The 19,924-nt window shown below is 48.4% G+C and overlaps 1 protein-coding gene across 5 annotated transcripts in view; it reads left to right on the top strand.

The window, feature by feature from the left end:
• The window catches only part of bdh2 (3-hydroxybutyrate dehydrogenase, type 2), a 104,300-nt gene that overhangs the window by 75,241 nt on the left and 9,135 nt on the right, over window positions 1–19,924 (top strand). For 4 of the 5 annotated variants that reach the window (XM_078202727.1, XM_078202857.1, XM_078202611.1 and 1 more), the window contains exons 7-9: window positions 15,326–15,439; window positions 16,214–16,272; window positions 19,561–19,653. In XM_078202727.1, coding sequence (XP_078058853.1) covers window positions 15,326–15,439; window positions 16,214–16,272; window positions 19,561–19,653 — 266 coding nt within the window. The remainder of the gene's footprint in view (window positions 1–15,325; window positions 15,440–16,213; window positions 16,273–19,560; window positions 19,654–19,924) is intronic. The other variant, XM_078202784.1, reaches the window with a different exon arrangement.

Here is a 19,924-nt window from a genome sequence, read left to right as displayed (position 1 = left end):
TCACTTTGGTAGGAATAACAGATGTGTTGAGTATAGGGCTAACGGGAGGACTTTGAATAGTGTGGAGGAGCAGAGGGATCTAGGTGTATGTGTGCATAGATCCCTGAAAGTTGGGAATCAAGTAGATAAGGTTGTTAAGAAGGCATATGGTGTCTTGGCGTTTATTGGGGGGGGATTGAATTTAGGAGTCGTAGCGTTATGTTGCAACTGTACACAACTCTGGTGCGGCCGCACTTGGAGTACTGTGTGCAGTTCTGGTCCCCACATTACAGGAAGGATGTGGAGGCTTTGGAGAGGGTGCAGAGGAGGTTTACCAGGATGTTGCCTGGTATGGAGGGGAGATCCTATGAGGAGAGGCTGAGGGATTTGGGATTGTTTTCGCTGGAAAGGCGGCGGCTAAGAGGGGATCTTATTGAAACATATAAGATGATTAGAGGTTTAGATAGGGTGGATAGTGATAGCCTTTTTCCTCTGATGGAGAAATCCAGCACGAGGGGGCATGGCTTTAAATTGAGGGGGGGTAGTTATAGAACCGATGTCAGGGGTAGGTTCTTTACCCAGAGGGTGGTGAGGGATTGGAATGCCCTGCCAGCATCAGTAGTAAATGCGCCTAGTTTGGGGGCGTTTAAGAGATCCGTAGATAGGTTCATGGACGAAAAGAAATTGGTTTAGGTTGGAGGGTCACAGTTTTTTTTTTTAACTGGTCGGTGCAACATCGTGGGCCGAAGGGCCTGTTCTGCGCTGTAATGTTCTATGTTCTATGTTCTATGTTCTAAGTGTTAGGTTTTTTAGGGAATATAAAGACTGACAAATCCCCAGGGCCTGATGGAATCTATCCAAGGCTGCTCAGGGAGATGAGAGATGAAATCGCTGGGCCTCTGACGCAATTCTTTGTCTCGTCACTGGACACAGGTGAGGTCCCAGAGGATTGGAGGATAGCTATTTAAGAAGGGTAGGAAGGATAACCCGGGAAATTATAGGCCGGTGAGCTTGACGTCCGTGGTAGGGAAGTTGTTGGAGAGGATTCTTAGAGATAGGATGTATGCGTATTTAGAAAGGAATAAACTCTTTAACGATAGTCAGCATGGTTTTGTGAGAGGGAGGTCATGCCTCACTAACCTGGTGGAGTTTTTTAAAGAAGTGACTAGAATGGTTGACGAGGGAAGGGCCGTGGATGTCATCTATATGGACTTTAGTAACGCGTTTGACAAAGTCCCTCATGGTAGGTTGGTGCAAAAGGTTGGATCTCATGGGATAATGGGGGAGGTGGCTAGATGGGTGGAGAACTGGCTTGGTCACAGAAGACAGAGGGTGGTAGTGGAAGGGTCTTTTTCCGGCTGGATGCCTGTGACTAGTGGTGTTCCGCAGGGCTCTGTATTGGGACCTCTGCTGTTTGTGATTTATATAAACGATCTGGAAGAAGGTGTAACTGGGGTGATCAGTAAGTTTGCGGACGACACAAAAATGGCTGGACTTGCAGATAGTGAGGAACATTGTCAGAAGCTACAGAAGGATATAGATAGGCTGGAAATTTGGGCAAAGAAATGGCAGATGGAGTTCAATCCAGATAAATGCGAAATGATGCATTTTGGTAGAACTAACGTAGGGGGGAGCTATACGATAAATGGCAGAACCATAAAGGGTGTAGATACGCAGAGGGACCTGGGTGTGCAAGTCCACAGATCCTTGAAGGTGACGTCACAGGTGGAGAAGGTAGTGAAGAAGGCATATGGCATGCTTGCCTTTATAGGACGGGGCATAGAGTATAAAAGTTGGGGCCTGATGTTGCAGTTGTATAGAACGTTGGTTCGGCCGCATTTGGAATACTGCGCCGAGTTCTGGTCGCCACACTACCAGAAGGACGTGGAGGCTTTAGAGAGAGTGCAGAGGATGTTAACCAGGATGTTGCCTGGTATGGAAGGGCTTAGTTATGAGGAGAGATTGGGTAAACTGGGGTTGTTCTCACTGGAAAGACGGAGGATGAGGGGTGACCTAATAGAGGTGTATAAAATTATGAAAGGCATAGATAGGGTGAACGGTGGGAAGCTTTTTCCCAGGTCGGTGGTGACGTTCACGAGGGGTCATAGGTTCAAGGTGAGGGGCGGGGGAGGTTTAACACGGATATCAGGACATATTTTACACAGAGGGTGGTGGGGGCCTGGAATGCGCTGCCGGGCAAGGTGGTGGAGGCGGACACACTGGGAACGTTTAAGACTTATCTAGATAGCCACATGAACGGAGTGGGAATGGAGGGATATAAAAGAATGATCTAGTTTGGACCAGGGAGCGGCGCGGGCTTGGAGGGCCGAAGGGCCTGTTCCTGTGCTGTATTGTTCTTTGTTCTTTGAGGTAGCCTCAACTGCTTCACTGGGCAGGGAATTCCATGGATTCACAACTCTTTGTGTGAACAAGTTCCTCCTCAACTCAGTCCTAAATCTGTTTCTCCTTATTTTGAGGCTACGCCCGCTAGTTCTAGTTTCACCCGCCAGTGGAAACAACCTCCCTGCTTCTAACTTATCTATTCCCTTCATAATCTTATGTTTCTATAAGATCTCCCCTCATTCTTCTGAATTCCAATGAGTATAGCCCCAGTCTACTCAGTCTCTCCACATAAGCCAACCCTCTCAACTCCGGAATCAACCTAGTGAATCTCCTCTGCACCCCCTCCAGTGCCAGTATATCCTTTCTCAAGTAAGGAGACCAAAACTGTACACAGTACTCCAGGTGTGGCCTCACCAGACCTTATACAGCTGCAACATAACCTCGCTGTTTTTAAACTCCATCCCTCTAGCAATGAAGGACAAAATTCCATTTGCCTTCTTAATTACCTGCTGCACCTGCAAACCAACTCCTTGAGATTCCTACACAAGGACACCCAGGTCCCTCTGCACAGCAGCATGCTGCAATTTTTTACCATTTAAATAATAGTTCATTTTGCTACCAAAATGGATGACCTCACATTTACCAACATTGTACTCCATCTGCCAGACCCTCACCCACTTACTTAGATTATCTATATCCCTTTGCAGACTTTCAGCGTCCTCTGCACACTTTGCTCTTCCACCCATCTTAGCGTCATCTGTGAATTTTGACACACTACACTTGGTCCCCAACTCCAAATCCTCTCTGTAAATCGTAAACAATCGCACTCTAGTTCAATCAGTCCCATTTGCAGCTCAGTTTAGAGCGTTTCCCACAGGAAGAGAAAATGAGCGGCTGAATAACTGAAACTCGGAGCTCCAAAAGTCTGAAAATCTTTCCACAAACTTTTTCTCAGTTCAGCAATCTTGTCTATGTTTCTCTCCAAACTTTCACTATGTGAGGGATCACCAGTTCCAGGCAGTGACTTCAATCGGGGGAAGCTGCGCCATGTTGCAAAATGAGAGCTGTTTTTTCCCAAATAGTTAGTTTATTTCTAAAGGCAAGAACACTGTCACAGAGTTCAGTCATAACCTGGTTCGGCACTTGCATTCTTGTGTCCAGGATATAAAGATATCAAGGCAAGGTTTGCCAGCCATTCAATATCCTGTAGGTCAGCCAAGGGTTTTGAAGCGCTATCAATTGGGCAAAAGACTACTTGTGTGCCAATACAACTGTAGGCTTTTATTCATTACAGAACCAGGAGCACATCCCAACAGGTAACCGACCCGAACTGAACAAGGGGGAGGAAACAGCCATCTTTATACTAGGTGATAAGGGGAGGAGCCGGCAGGGGATGTGTCCAGGCATGACAAACACAACAAAGGTGGTCCAGGCAGGACAAAGGCGCAACTGTAGTCCACCACATTCACCCCTCCTTTAAAAAGAAACGGGGTGAAGCAGAAACAATGTCACAAGTTCAGACGATCTGGTGGTTTGATCTGCCGTCGTGATCGTCGTAGTGCAGGTTGCAGAGTTGTCCGAGCAGGGAGCAGTGTCGGCCCAGGCTCCAGGCACTGAGCGTCGAGAGGAGGCGCCAGGTGGTGTGAGGCGGAACCATCCGTCGTCCCGTCCAATAGTCGGGTACTGCGTGGCGACGGCACCGGCGACTCAAGCGAGCTGTACATAGGGGTGAGAGGAGTGGGCTGTGGCCCTGGTGGTGTATGGAGAACAGAGGGAACTGGGGCTGGGGGGTGGAGGGACGGAGTGGGCCCTGGGCGCACAATATAGGAGACTGGGACTGAAGGGGGGGAGGGGCGTAGCGGTCTCTGGGCGCACAACACAAGGGACTGGGACAGTGGGGTGGAGGGACGTGGTGGCCTCAGGGGCCCCTGCGGGTGCCAAGTCACGGACAGAGACTGTATCCTCCCACCCTTCAGGGTACGCCACATAAGCATATTGAGGATTAGCGTGTAGCAATTGGACCCTCTCGACCAAGGGGTCTGCCTTATGGGTCCGGACATGCTTCCGAAGCAGAACAGGCCCAGGGTACATCAGCCAAGCTGGGAGCGAGGTACCCGAGGAGTACTTTCTGGGGAAAGTGAACATCCGCTCGTGAGGGGTCGTATTGGACGTTGTACACAAGAGTGACCTAATTGAATGTAGTGCATCCGGGAGGACGTCTTGCCAATGGCTGACTGGAAGGCCCCTAGACTGTAGCGCTAATAGAACAGCCTTCCAGACAGTTGCGTTCTCCCGCTCTACTTGACCATTACCCCTGGGGTTGTTGCTAGTGGTGCGGCTGGAGGCAATGCCTTTGGCGAGCAGGTACTGCCTCAGCTCGTCGCTCATGAATGGGGACCCACGGTTGCTATGAACATAGGATGGAAAACCGAACAGGGTGAAGAGCGTGTTCAGAGTCCAAATCACCGTGGCCGAGGTCATGTCCGGGCAGGGGAAGGCAAAAGGGAAACGCGAATATTCATCGATGACATTCAGAAAATAAATATTGTGGTTAGAGGAAGGGAGGGGGCCTTTAAAATCAATGCTGAGGCGCTCAAACGCGCGAGTGGCCTTTATAAGGTGCGCCCTACCTGGCCGATAGAACTGCAGCTTGCACTCTGCGCAGACCCTGCATTGCCTGGTAACCGAGACCGGACTTCCTCGAGGGAGTAGTGGAAAAATCTGGTGACACCCGGGTGAACCAGTTGGGCGCTGGCACATGTGCCACGGGACAGGGCGTCTGGGGGCTCATTGAGCTTCCCAGGCCGGTACATGATATCATATCTATAGGTGGAGAACTCAATCCTCCACCGCAAGATCTTATCATTTTTGATCTTGCCCCTCTGCCTGGTGTTGAACAGAAAGGCAACGGACCGCTGGTCCGTAAGTAAAGTGAACCGTTGGCCCGCAAGGTAATGGTGCCAGTGCCGGACGGCTTCCATGATGGCCTGGGCCTCCTTCTCAACCGAGGAGTGTCGAATCTCAGAGCCTTGTAGGGTCCGGGAAAAAAAGGCCACCGGACGGCCCCTTTGGTTAAGGGTGGCGGCTAGGGCAAAATCAGACGCATCACTTTCCACTTGGAATGGGATGGATTCATCCACAGCATGCATCGCGGCCTTCGCGATGTCCGCTTTGATGTCGTCGAAGGCCAGACGAGCCTCCTCCGCCAGGGGAAAAGAGGTCGATTTGAGAAGCGGACCGGCTTTATCCGCGTAATGGGGAACCCACTGGGCAGAGTAGGAGAAGAAGCCCAGGCATCTCCTCAGTGCTTTGAGAGTCGTAGGGAGGGGAAGCTGCATAAGGGGACGCATACGGGCTGGGTCGGGACCAAGGACACCATTTTCCACCACGTACCCAAGGATGGCGAGGCGGCGTGTCCGAAAGACACACTTCGCCTCATTATATGTCAAGTTCAGGAGAGTGACAGTACGGAGGAATTTTTGTAAGTTGGCATCATGGTCCTGCAGGTCATGGCCGCAGATGGTGACATTATCCAGATACGGGAAAGTGGCCCGTAGCCCCTGCTGGTCCACCATTTGATCCATGGCCCGCTGGAAAACTGAGACCCCATTGGTGACACCAAAGGGGACTTGGAGGAACTGGTAGAGGCGACCGTCCGCCTCAAAGGCAGTATATGGGCGATCCTCCCAGCGGATAGGGAGCTGGTGGTAGGCCGATTTTAAATCGATCGTAGAGAAAACCCTATAGTGCGCGATGCGATTGACCATGTCAGAGATGCGGGGAAGAGGGTACGCATCTAGTTGCGTATACCTGTTTATGGTCTGGCTATAGTCAATCACCATGCGGTGTTTCTCCCCCGATTTAACTACGACCACCTGCGCCCTCCAGGGGCTGGTGCTGGCCGGGATAATCCCTTCCTGGAGCAAACGTTGTACTTCGGACCGAATGAAGGCCCGGTCTTCCGCACTATAGCGCCTACTTTTGGTGGCTATAGGCCTGCAATCCGGGGTGAGATTATCGAATAAAATGGGGGGGGGGGGCAATCTTGAGGGTCGAGAGACTGCAGGTGGTGCGCGAGGGGCGCTGCAGTGACGGCGCCTTGCAGACAGAGAGCGGGGAATAAGGGCCATCATACTGCAAAGTGACGCTCCTATGATGGGTGAGGAAATCTAACCCCAGCAGTACAGCTGCGCAGAGTCGCGGCAGCACGAGGAGCCGAAAACGCTCGTAGACTGTGCCCTGTACCGTCAGAGTCACCACACAGCACCCAAGGACCTCCACTGAGTGAGAATCCGAAGCCATAGAGATTGTCCGTCTCCAGGGCCGCACGGGAAGGGCGTATCGACGCACTGTGCGAGGGTGTATAAAACTCTCTGTGCTCCCGCAGTCGAATAAACAGTTTTCTACATGGTCATTTACTTTAATCTCCATCATTGACTTGGAGAGTTGGTGAGGCTGAGATTGGTCCAGACGAATCGATGCAACCGTCGAACCCGGTGAGTATTCATATTCGTCGCGTCTGATGACGTTGCGGTTGAAGTTTCCCGCTCGGCGCGCCTTGATGACGGCGCCCAAGATGGTGATTTCCGCTCAGCCACTGACTGCATCAAAGATGGCGATTCCCGCGCAGCCACTGACTGCATCAAAGATGGCGATCCCCGCGCAACCACTGACTGCATCAAAGATGGCGATTCCCGCACAGCCACTGACTGCATCAAAGATGGCGATTCGCGCGCAACCACTGACTGCATCAAAGATGGCGATTCGCGCGCAGCCACTGACTGCATCAAAGATGGCGATTCGCGCGCAGCCACTGACTGCATCAAAGATGGCGATCCCCACGCAACCACTGACTGCATCAAAGATGGCGGCACCCGCGGAACACACGCGGCGCCACGAGACTTCGCGATCGACTTCGCCCGGCAGACTTTGACGAAATGGCCTTGCTTACCGCATCCGGAGCAGATTGCATCCTTCGCCGGGCAGCGACGCCGAGGGTGCTTCGCTAGGCCGCAGAAGTAGCATTTGGGCCCCGCTGGAACAGCCGCCGTGGTGGAACCGTCGATGGAACGGGGTGCATTGTAGGCCCCAAGATTGCGGGAGGCCGCTTCTAGGGATTCAGCCATCGTGGCCGTTTTCTGGAGATCCAGGCCACCCTGTTGAAGCAGGCGCTGCCGAATGTAAGTAGACTCAATACCCGCGACGGAGGCGTCCCGGATCAGGTCCTCCGTGTTCTGAGCTGCTGAAACAGCCTTACAGTCGCAAGCTGTAGCTAGAACCCGCAGGGTGCGCAGAAATTGGGCGCACGATTCTCCTGGCTGCTGCCTGCGAGTAGCCAAGAGATGTCCTTTTAAGAGTTCTATAGCGTCCACGTATGTAGTAGCATCCCGGAATATACCGTAGACTGCATCGCTTACCTGGGCGCGGAGCACGCGCAGTCGACGACCGCAGAGGCGCTGATGAAAGCTTCAAAACAGTCCAGCCAATGGTCAAAACTATCGGAAGCTCCGACCTCTTGAGGGTCAAGAGTTAATCTGTCAGGCTTCAAAAGCTGCTCCATATCGGTCAAAGGTAATGAATAAAATTGATGCGCTATCAATTAGGCAAAAGACTACTTGTGTGCCAATACAACTGTAGGCTTTTATTCATTACAGAACTAGGAGCATATCCCAACAGGTAACCGGCCCGAACTGAACAAGGGGGAGGAAACAGCCACCTTTATACTAGGTGACAAGGGGAGGAGCCGGCAGGGGATGTGTCCAGGCATGACAAACACAACAACGGTGGTCCAGACAGGACAAAGGCCACCACAGGTTTATTCTCCTTGCTAATAAATTCTTCGATCTCATGTCTCATTCTAAGAATCGCTTTAACACTGCTCCGTTACTCAGCGCGTACACCGCAGTGTAGTGGGAGACTCAGCGCGTACACTCAGCGCAGTGAGAGACTCAGCGCGTACACCGCAGTGTAGTGAGAGACTCAGCGCGTACACTGCAGTGTAGTGGGAGACTCAGCGCGTACACTGCAGTGTAGTGGGAGACTCAGCGCGTACACTGCAGTGCAGTGAGAGACTCAGCGCGTACACTGCAGTGTAGTGGGAGACTGAGCGCGTACACTCAGCGCAGTGAGAGACTCAGCGCGTACACCGGAGTGTAGTGGGAGACTCAGCGCGTACACTCAGCGCAGTGAGAGACTCAGCGCGTACACTGCAGTGTAGTGGGAGACTCAGCGCGTACACTCAGCGCAGTGAGAGACTCAGCGCGTACACCGCAGTGTAGTGAGAGACTCAGCATGTACACTGCAGTGTAGTGGGAGACTCAGCGCGTTCACTGCAGTGCAGTGAGAGACTCAGCGCGTACACCGGAGTGTAGTGGGAGACTCAGCGCGTACACTGCAGTGCAGTGAGAGACTCAGCGCGTTCACTGCAGTGCAGTGAGAGACTCAGCGTGTACACTGCAGTGTAGTGGGAGACTCAGCGCGTACACTGCAGTGCAGTGAGAGACTCAGCGCGTACACCGGAGTGTAGTGGGAGACTCAGCGTGTACACTGCAGTGCAGTGAGAGACTCAGCGCGTACACCGCAGTGTAGTGAGAGACTCAGCGCGTACACTGCAGTGCAGTGAGAGACTCAGCGCGTACACTCAGCGCAGTGAGAGACTCAGCGTGTACACTGCAGTGCAGTGAGAGACTCAGCGCGTACACTGCAGTGCAGTGAGAGACTCAGCGTGTACACTGCAGCGCAGTGAGAGACTCAGCGCGTACACTGCAGTGCAGTGAGAGACTCAGCGCGTACACTGCAGTGCAGTGAGAGACTCAGCGCGTACACTCAGCGCAGTGAGAGACTCAGCGTGTACACTCAGCGCAGTGAGAGACTCAGCGTGTACACTGCAGTGCAGTGAGAGACTCAGCGCGTACACTCAGCGCAGTGAGAGACTCAGCGTGTACACTCAGCGCAGTGAGAGACTCAGCGCGTACACTCAGCGCAGTGAGAGACTCAGCGTGTACACTGCAGTGCAGTGAGAGACTCAGCGCGTACACTCAGCGCAGTGAGAGACTCAGCGCGTACACTGCAGTGCAGTGAGAGACTCAGCGCGTACACTGCAGTGCAGTGAGAGACTCAGCGCGTACACTGCAGCGCAGTGAGAGACTCAGCGCGTACACTGCAGTGCAGTGAGAGACTCAGCGCGTGCACTGCAGTGCAGTGAGAGACTCAGCGCGTACACTCAGCGCAGTGAGAGACTCAGCGTGTACACTCAGCGCAGTGAGAGACTCAGCGCGTACACTCAGCGCAGTGAGAGACTCAGCGCGTACACTCAGCGCAGTGAGAGACTCAGCGCGTACACTCAGCGCAGTGAGAGACTCAGCGCGTACACTCAGCGCAGTGAGAGACTCAGCGCGTACACTCAGCGCAGTGAGAGACTCAGCGCGTACACTCAGCGCAGTGAGAGACTCAGCGCGTACACTGCAGTGCAGTGAGAGACTCAGCGCGTACACTCAGCGCAGTGAGAGACTCAGCGCGTACACTCAGCGCAGTGAGAGACTCAGCGCGTACACTCAGCGCAGTGAGAGACTCAGCGTGTACACTGCAGCGCAGTGAGAGACTCAGCGCATACACTGCAGCGCAGTGAGAGACTCAGCGCGTACACTCAGCGCAGTGAGAGACTCAGCGCGTACACTCAGCGCAGTGAGAGACTCAGCGCATACACTGCAGCGCAGTGAGACTCAGCGCGTACACTCAGCGCAGTGAGAGACTCAGCGCGTACACTCAGCGCAGTGAGAGACTCAGCGCGTACACTGCAGCGCAGTGAGAGACTCAGCGCGTACACTCAGCGCAGTGAGAGACTCAGCGCGTACACTGCAGCGCAGTGAGAGACTCAGCGCGTACACTGCAGTGCAGTGAGAGACTCAGCGCGTACACTGCAGTGCAGTGAGAGACTCAGCGCATACACTGCAGCGCAGTGAGAGACTCAGCGCATACACTGCAGCGCAGTGAGAGACTCAGCGCGTACACTGCAGCGCAGTGAGAGACTCAGCGCGTACACTCAGCGCAGTGAGAGACTCAGCGCGTACACTCAGAGACTCAGCGCGTACACTCAGCGCAGTGAGGGACTCAGCGCGTACACTCAGCGCAGTGAGAGACTCAGCGCGTACACTCAGCGCAGTGAGAGACTCAGCGCATACACTCAGCGCAGTGAGAGACTCAGCGCGTACACTCAGCGCAGTGAGAGACTCAGCGCATACACTGCAGCGCAGTGAGAGACTCAGCGCGTACACTCAGCGCAGTGAGAGACTCAGCGTGTACACTGCAGTGCAGTGAGAGACTCAGCGCGTACACTCAGCGCAGTGAGAGACTCAGCGCGTACACTCAGCGCAGTGAGAGACTCAGCGCGTACACTCAGCGCAGTGAGAGACTCAGCGCGTACACTCAACGCAGTGAGGGACTCAGCGCGTACACTCAGCGCAGTGAGAGACTCAGCACGTACACTCAGCGCAGTGAGAGACTCAGCGCGTACACTCAGCGCAGTGAGAGACTCAGCGCGTACACTCAGCGCAGTGAGACTCAGTGTGTACACTCAGTGCAGTGAGAGACTCAGCGCGTACACTCAGCGCAGTGAGAGACTCAGCGCGTACACTCAGCGCAGTGAGAGACTCAGCGCAGTGAGACTCAGTGTGTACACTGCAGTGCAGTGACTCAGCGCGTACACTCAGCGCAGTGAGAGACTCAGCGCGTACACTCAGCGCAGTGAGAGACTCAGCGCGTACACTCAGCGCAGTGAGACTCAGTGTGTACACTCAGCGCAGTGAGATAACCCATGCTGATAGTCAGCTTCCTGGATTAGCTGATTGAATTGACGAAGATTGATTTACTATTTTTATAACAACACTGATTTCATGTTCCATATCAAGGGTTTTAGCACAAAGAGCTTCTTGGTTCGGAATGCAATGAAATGCACAAACTCACTATTGGATTGTCACTCAGGATCTTTTGTTTCATTCCTGCAGCTACTGCTGCGTTTCTGCCCACCAGTTGGTGCCCTACTCCAATCCACACCTCATTTATCCAATGCTTTGTCACTATTAAAAGGTATCCTTCCCCTTGGTAGGATTATCCATTGGCACGAACTCCACAAATTCCTCCGTCACATGAAAATGTTCATCAGTACCGTGAATGAACACAGCTAAGGTGTGCTGTGCCACGTGTCCATGCTTTCACCAATCACTGTTGTAAAGGCGGTAAATATTTTCATTTTGGATTAATTTGTCAAATTTTCTGATCATTCACAATTACTGTTGGCGACTGTGTTTCTGGAAAGACTGCTCTTTTATAAACACTGTTGCTTATCTGGGCACACAATGTTTGCATTGTTTACCATTGCATCGTTATGAACTCTCCCTCAGAAAATGGCTTTGAAATAGCTACAATTTCTTGAGTGATTACGAAAGTTGTTTTTAATGCTGATGTTATGCACGTTTGTTAATGCACTGTTGCTTTTTCAATGACCGTTCCAATTCTGCCAACTTGTCTTCTGGGGGTTTGCGTGTGTAGTTGCCATGTATATCAATGTGATAAGTTTCACTGTGTCTTTTAGTGTTGTGTTCTACAGCAACAGATACTGTCTGCAAACAAATTAAGCATGAAACCTTTCCACTCGTTTCGGTAAAAAGTGATTGTTTCCATTTGCTTAAAAATGCAGGGCAATCTTTATCTGCTTTTCTCTTCATAGACATGGTTAAGTATAGTTTTATATTAGCAGTAATCCTGCAGCTCTCTGCATATGCCCAGCTGCACATACTGAATGATTTCCAGTTACAAACGAAATAGGCTTGAATTTCACACTCGAGAAACTGTTGGCTTCTGCTTACAATACGTTGTGAGGTGAGGCAGCATGTGCAACTGTGCAGTTAGTTATTCTGCACTGATGCTAACGTGGCCTTGCTACCATAAAGCTCTCCCCAGCCTCACTCCAGTTCTGCATCTAATGAAAACAATTGTATTTCTGAACTAAATAAGGATTTAAACTGTACAAAACTCTGGTGCGGCCGCATTTGGAGTATTGCGTACAGTTCTCGGCGCCGTATTATAGGAAAGATGTGGAAGTGTTGGAAAGGGTGCAGAGGAGATTTACCAGGATGTTGCCTGGTATGGTGGGAAAATCGTATGAGGAAAGGCTGAGGGGCTTGAGGTTGTTTTCGTTAGAGAGAAGAAGGTTAAGAGGTGACTTAATAGAGGCATACAAGATGATCAGAGGATTAGATAGGGTGGATAGTGAGAGCCTTTTTCCTCGGATGGTGTTTGATGCGCGACAATCAAGCACGAGGTACAAGGCTTCAGCGATTGAAGGCTTTTATTGACAAACAATGGAACTATCTAACACGAGTACACCAATCCAGACTGGAGGGGTCCCGCCTGAGCAGAGGGTCTTATACCTCTCCCCAGGAGGCGGGGCCCGACCGGGATGTGCCATAACAACATCTACCACAGGTATATTAATCCCACAGTGTAAACACCCTAACCCAACAACATTATAACAACCCCCACAGTGGCAACACCCTAACCCAACAGTAACATTGGAATAACCCCACAGTGGTAACCAACGATGGTTCACCACAGTGTTGGCTAGCACGAGGGGACACAGCTTTAAATTGAGGGGTGAGAGATATAGGACAGATGTCAGAGGTAGGTTCTTTACTCAGGGCGGCATGGTAGGTTCTTTACTTGGGCGGCATGGTAGCACAGTGGTTAGCACTGCTGCTTCACAGCTCCAGGGTCCCGGGTTCGATTCCTGGCTTGGGTCACTGTCTGTGTGGAGTTTGCACATTCTCCTCGTGTCTGCGTGGGTTTCCTCCGGGTGCTCCGGTTTCCTCCCACAGTCCAAAGATGTGCGGGTTAGGTTGATTGGCCAGGTTAAAAAATTGCCCCTTAGAGTCCTGGGATGTGTAGGTTAGAGGGATTAGCGGGTAAAATATGTGGGGGTAGGGCCTGGGTGGGATTGTGGTCGGTGCAGACTCGATGGGCCGAATGGCCTCCTTCTGCTCTGTAGGGTTTCTATGATTTCTATGATTTCAGAGAGTAGTAAGGGCGTGGAATGCCCTGCCTGCAGCAGTGGTGGACTCGTCAACGTTGAGAGCGTTCAAGTGGTTATTGGATAAACATATGGATGATATTGGAATAGTGTAGATTAGAGGGGCTTTAGATTGGTTCCACTGGTCGGCGCAACATCGAGGGCCGAAGGGCCTGTACTGCGCTGTAATGTTCTATGTTAAACAGAGGACAGAAAAATCCGGAAAACACAATTCACATCATTTGTTAATCTAAGAAGAAACTGCAATAATGCATTTTTAATAGAAAACTTTAGTGTAATTTTGGAAATGTTTGGCGGGCCGCATGGCAACTTCCCGGGCAGGATGGGCCCATGGACCATATCTTGGCACCCCTGTCCTAGAGCTTCAAATTTAAAATCCTAACTTGGGTGTTTAAATGTCTTCATGGCTTTCCTCTTCCCTATCTCTGTAAGTCCTACAGCGTCCTGAAACACTCCAGTCCTCTGATTCGGACCTTTACAGCAATTCCTCTCTGTTCAACCTGCCTTTGCCTTCTGTCACCTTATTTAAGATCCTCCTGTGAAACTTACTTCTTTGGTGAGCTGTTGATCACCCCTGCTGGCATCTTCCTGTTTGGTTTGGTGTCCATTTTCCTTGCTGTGCTTTGATTAAATGCCTTGGGCTATTTTTCTGCATTCATTGGGTTATATACAATTAGAGACTTTTCTGAAATGGCTCTGTGCGAGATGTGTGTCTATTTCATTGAAACTTACGAAATTGATAGACGGGGCTGATGTGGGTAAGATGTTTCCCTGGGTTGGGGAATCGAGAACCAGGGAGTACAGTTGCAAAATAAGGGAGAAGCCACTTCGGACCCAAACAAGAATTTTTTTAAAACTCAGAGTTGTAAATCTTTGGAATGCTCGACCACAGAGGACTGTGGAAACTCAGTTATTGAATAGTTTAAAGCAGAGATTGACAGATTTCTAAATATCAAATGATATAGGGATAATGTGGGAAAAAAGCATTGAAGTGGATGACCAGCCATGATCATATTGAATGGCAGAGCAGACTCGATGGGCTGAATGGCCTCCTCCTGTTCCTATGTTTAACCCATCAAACACTAAACAGTTGCAATTCTCCTCCCATAATACCCAATCTTTTTTTCATTTTCCTGCTGAATGAACGAATCCTTATTTGCTAGATCACTAAAAAATTTGTATATTAGGGAGGCGCACTGGATGAGAAAATTGTTTAATTTGTGAACTGTAATAGAGTGGCATGGTAGCACAATGGTTAGCACTGCTGCCTCACAACGCCAGGAACCTGGGTTCGATTCCCGGCTTAGGCCACTGTCTGTGTGGAGTTTACACGTTCTCCCCGTGTCTGCATGGGTTTTCTCCGGGTGCTTTGGTTTCCTCTCAGAGTCTGAAAGACGTGCTGGTTAGGTGCATTGACCTGAACAGGCGCCGGACTGTGGCGACTAGGGGAATTTCACAGTAACTTCATTGCAGTGTTAATGTAAGCCTTACTTGTGACTAATAAATAAACTTTAAAATAATTTAGTTGTATGATCAACACTTCACTGACTGTATAATTTAAGAAAATATTACTGTTTGGATGGCACATTGTGATGCAGTGAGGAGAGAGTCATTGCAAGACTCCAAGCTTTACAATTCTTTGTCTTTTATATTTGACAGTTTCTGTCATTCAGTGGAGTTGATATCAATGGATTGCTTCAGTCTGGCAAGATATATATAAAATTACGCCCGATAACCAACTCGATTTCTCACCACCAGAACACATTAGAATGTTTCAGGGATTTTTCACTATAAATTCAGATTGAACTGACTGTTCAGATTATGTTCTTAGATATCCATTGTTTATTTCTATAAGAGGTTTTGTGGATGTTTTTGGAGAGATAATTATTCTGCTAATGACTCTTCATATATTCCTCACAGGTGTTGTGAACAGATGTGTGTATGGCACCTCCAAGGCAGCTGTCATTGGTTTGACCAAGTCTGTTGCTGCAGACTTCATTGAACAAGGCATAAGATGCAACTGTGTATGCCCTGGTAAACATGAAGCTTTCTTATCATTTTGTCAGGACTTTCCTAGTTGTAAGAACATTGTTAGTCTCCATGGCAAATCTCTTATACCCCTTCATTTGCATCATTATGACATTCCCAACCCTTGCATTTGCGTTACCTGAGGGGGTAGTTGTGGTATAATGGTATTGTCACTGGACCAGCAAATCCCGACACCCGGGACAATAGTCTGGGGACCCGAGTTCAAATCACACCAAGGTGGATGATGAAGTTTGAATCCAATAAAATCTGGAATGAAAAAGTCTACTGATGACGAGAGAATCATTGTCCATTGTCGTAAAAACCCATCTGGTTCACTAATGATCTTAGGGAAGGAAATCTGCCGTCCTTACCTGGTCTGGCCTATATGTGACTCCAGAGCCACATCAATGTGGTTGGCTCTTAAATGGCCCAGCAGGCCACTCAGTTCAAGGGCAACCAGGGACGAGGACCAGTTGAAGCGAATAGCACAGAAGCTTTTAAGGGAAAGTTGGATAAACACATGATAGAAAAAAATGTAGGGGGAGATGTTGATGGAGTGAGATGAGGAAGTGTGGGAGGAGGCTCGTGTAGAGCATCAACACAAGCACAGACCAATTCAGTTGCCTTTCTGTGCAGATTCTGTGTAATCGGTAGTGTGTTGTTTACCATCTGTTAATATAAGCTTTGTTTTCAGCACAATATGAAGTGTTTCTTATTGCAAGAAATATGTTACAAATATATGATGATGTCATTCAATATTTAATTGTTTTTATTTGCAAGGTACTGTGGACACGCCCTCTCTAAGAGAAAGAATCGAAGCACAACCAAATCCGCAACAGGTAGATTATTAAGGGCCACTAACACCATGTCCCACCCTAGCTTTATTATGGAGCTGATCTTCACTATTTTAGACAGCAGTTTACCCATTCAGAGAAATGAGTGTTTGACTAAATGATGAACAGTGGCTTACTATTAAATAGATATAGTTGAGGGTATAGCCGATTCAAGCATTTTTAGTTTTTGGAGGCAAGTGATTACTAGTGTTGTAAAGCAGAGGCGAATCCACCCCCACCCTGAGAACTAACACTGAGACACCCAAAGAGGAGTACCTCACCCCATAATCTGTAAAAAGAGTGTGGAAAGTGGTGTGACCTGCTCTTCAGCAACTCCTAGTGGTTAAATGCAAAATAAATCCGCCACTCACTGTAAAATCAACACATAACTATTTGTTCATCTAACTAACAGTGAACAAATTAACTAAACTATTAACAAACCCAATAAATCCCTTCTAACCATTAAATATTCCAGAATAAAATAAGATTCTAATGGAATGCTACTCCAATAAATACAATCCCCACTCATTAACAAAATAGAATTTAGTCAGTCTCTAAATTACAACCAGGTTTTGTGTCTTCCGGAATATTCTGGCTTTCTCTGTTGATTCTTCTGTCTGGAACGTCTTTCTTCTTTGATACTTTTGCTAACTAGATGGTGCTTTCTCTAAGACACAGATGAGAGCTGTTAGTTCTGGCAGGTGGCAGTTGCTCTTCCCTCTTTGTCCCACTGCCCCCTTTTATACCCACAATGACATATTAATATTTTCCACGATAGGATTGGTCCTAGGTTGTCAAAACCATCAGATTTAAATTTAATAGGTTCTTGGTATCTAAGTGCCTGATTCAAATTGGCTAAATTCAAAAGCCTGTTGTCTTGGTAAAACCGCTGCTTGGCCTTTCGATACTCATGTTTTAGTCTGGGCTCTCTGTGTACTTGCATTTTTTAAACTCTCTAAGCATAGAAAAAGCACCACCTTTTAACGGGACCACGCGATGCACTCCCCTCCCCCCCTCCTCCACCCTGAGCATTTTACCATTCTTACAAACACCAAGTTCTAACTTTCTCCCTCCCAATCTCCAATGACCCAAGAACACTAGTTATAAAAATGGAATGCTGCAATTACTCAGCAGGTCAGGCTGATGTGAATTTGTTGAACTCAATGATCATAACATCTGCTTCCATTTATTTTGTTGGTATTTTCCCTCTGGTTTGTTTTTCCTTGTTTCTTCCTTTGTTATGAGATCATAAAATCATAAAAGATAAGAGGAGGAGGAGGCCACTCGGCCCCTTGAAGCTGCTGTGCCATTCAATAAGGTCATGGCTAATCGCATTGTGGCCTCAACTCCACATTCTGACAACCCTCATAACTTTTGACTCCCCTGTAGATCAAAAATGTATCTAACTCGGCCTTGAATATATTCCATGTTTCAGCCTTCATTGCTTTGGAAAAGAGAATTCCAAAGAATTCCTCCTCCCTTATTATTTTGTTTTGCATTTAGACAGCTGCTATCCAGAATTCAAAACTCTTCTGAACACATCTTTAGTTTCTTCACTCTCCCCATTATCACTCTGTTTGGCTTTTACACCATGAAACCTTTCATCATTTAATCTCTCCGACTTCTTACCCTATCAGAGATCTTCTCTTTTGTTCTTCCGCCTCGTAAAGTCATAGAATTTTACAACACAAAAAAGCAGCCCTTTGGCCCATTGTATCTGTGCTGAGGATCAAGCACCTATCCATTCTAATCCAATTTTCCAGCATTTGGTCTGTAGTTTTGTACGCTATGGTATTTAAGTGCACATCTAAATGCTTCTTAAATGTGAAGAGGATTCCCGCCTCCACCAACCTTTCAGGCAGAGTTCCGATTCCCACCACCCTCTGGGTGAAGAAGTTTTTCCTCAAATCCCCTCTAAATCTCTGCCCTCTTGTTATTGACCCTACTACTCTGCACCGTCTCTAGTGCAGTCACATCCTTCCTATAGTGTGGTGACCAGAACTGCACACAGTACCCAAGCTGTGGCCTAACGAGCATTTTATACAGCTCCATCATAACCTGCCTGCTCTTATATTCTGTGATGTGGAGATGCCGGCGTTGGACTGGGGTAAACACAGTAAGAAGTCTCACAACACCAGGTTAAAGTCCAACAGGTTTATTTGGTATCAGCATACAATATGATACCAAATTAATACAAACAAATGTAATGTGATACCAAAAAACCTGTTGGACTTTAACCTGGTGTTGTGAGACTTCTTACTTATATTCTATGGCTCAGCTAATAAAAGCAAGTATCCCATATGCCTTTTTAACCACCTTTTTAACCACGCAGATTTTTTTGCAGTCTCTTCCAGTCTATAATCAGGATGTTTGTGTGTAAAATGTGTGTATTTCCTTGCCCTCAGTGATTTTACCAAATTCTAAATTACAAAAGCAGTAGGTTTTTGGTGATTTTTAAAAATATGGAAGGTTATTTATTATCACATAATGGCCCTCGATGTTTAAACCATAAAGTTTCAATCGCTCATCTCACTCACTCAAAGATTCGATACAGATGAAGTTAAAACTGTAATTCTAAACAGATATAGCTCAGACGCTTTGTCAATATGGGCCTGACATGATATTTTAGTTAAAGTGAAGGTCTTTTCAAAACAAAGGATTCTCACAAAGCTGCAAAGAGTCTTAGAGGTGAATAGCCAGGAGATTGGTTGTCAGGTTGGCTGGGAAGCTGGAACATGTAGATTGCTTTGGCTGCATTCAAAGACTTTCAGCAATGATTGTTCAGACGTTTGTGGAGTTTCTGATGTTTCTCACTGCTAGGTTTGCTTTGTTCAGGTTGGATTATACTCCAGTCCCTGAAATTAGCTTCAGTCACATGACTGCAGGGTTAACACTTCTGGAGTTCAGGCCACCAGGATACAATTGCAGTTAACATTGTCATTTACTCAAACCTCTGTCCCAAACTGGGCTCAAATATTCTCCTTGTTCACAATGGCATCCTGAGGCTAACAACCTCGAGATCTCGAGACTCAGATGCTGGTTCATCCTTAAACAATGAGGTGGCTGTGAAGCCCCCTTATTCAGAGTCATGTTTAACTAAATAGTGGCCACAGAATCGAATACTGTGCACAGTTTAAATGCTCACAGACGCATGTTAAGTTGCAGCCACCTTAACAGGTTTTGCAGTTGTTTTCACAAAGTATTCTCTTACAGTCTGTAATATCCAATATCCTCAAGTTTGTACCAAACATGACAACTATATCATTAAATAACTGGGTATTTCCTCCACCCCAGGCTTTGCAAGAATTCCTGGAGAGACAGAAGACTGGTCGAATGGCCACTGCCGAGGAGGTGGCTCACCTTTGTGTGTATCTGGCATCTGATGAAGTACGTAGCAAACCAATGACCTAAACAAGCTGTTTATGATACAGATCTATAACCCTAAAATTGTAAACTCTACAATGTCACAGCAATGCAGGCAGTGGCTGTGATTTCAGAACAAATTAGAAAATTCCATACTCCGACGTTTAGGAAATCATAGTCTGAAAGCCCAGAGTCTCTGGATGCTATCCCAGTGATTTCTAGCTGAAAACAGTTACCCTCAGAGCAGCAGTCAGTAATCATTTAGTCTTTGTGGAACCCACAATACAACACACAG

Source organism: Mustelus asterias, chromosome 1 (assembly GCF_964213995.1).
Source record: "Mustelus asterias chromosome 1, sMusAst1.hap1.1, whole genome shotgun sequence".
Taxonomy (NCBI): Eukaryota; Metazoa; Chordata; class Chondrichthyes; order Carcharhiniformes; family Triakidae; genus Mustelus; species Mustelus asterias.
This window is presented reverse-complemented; position numbering and strand designations above follow the sequence as displayed.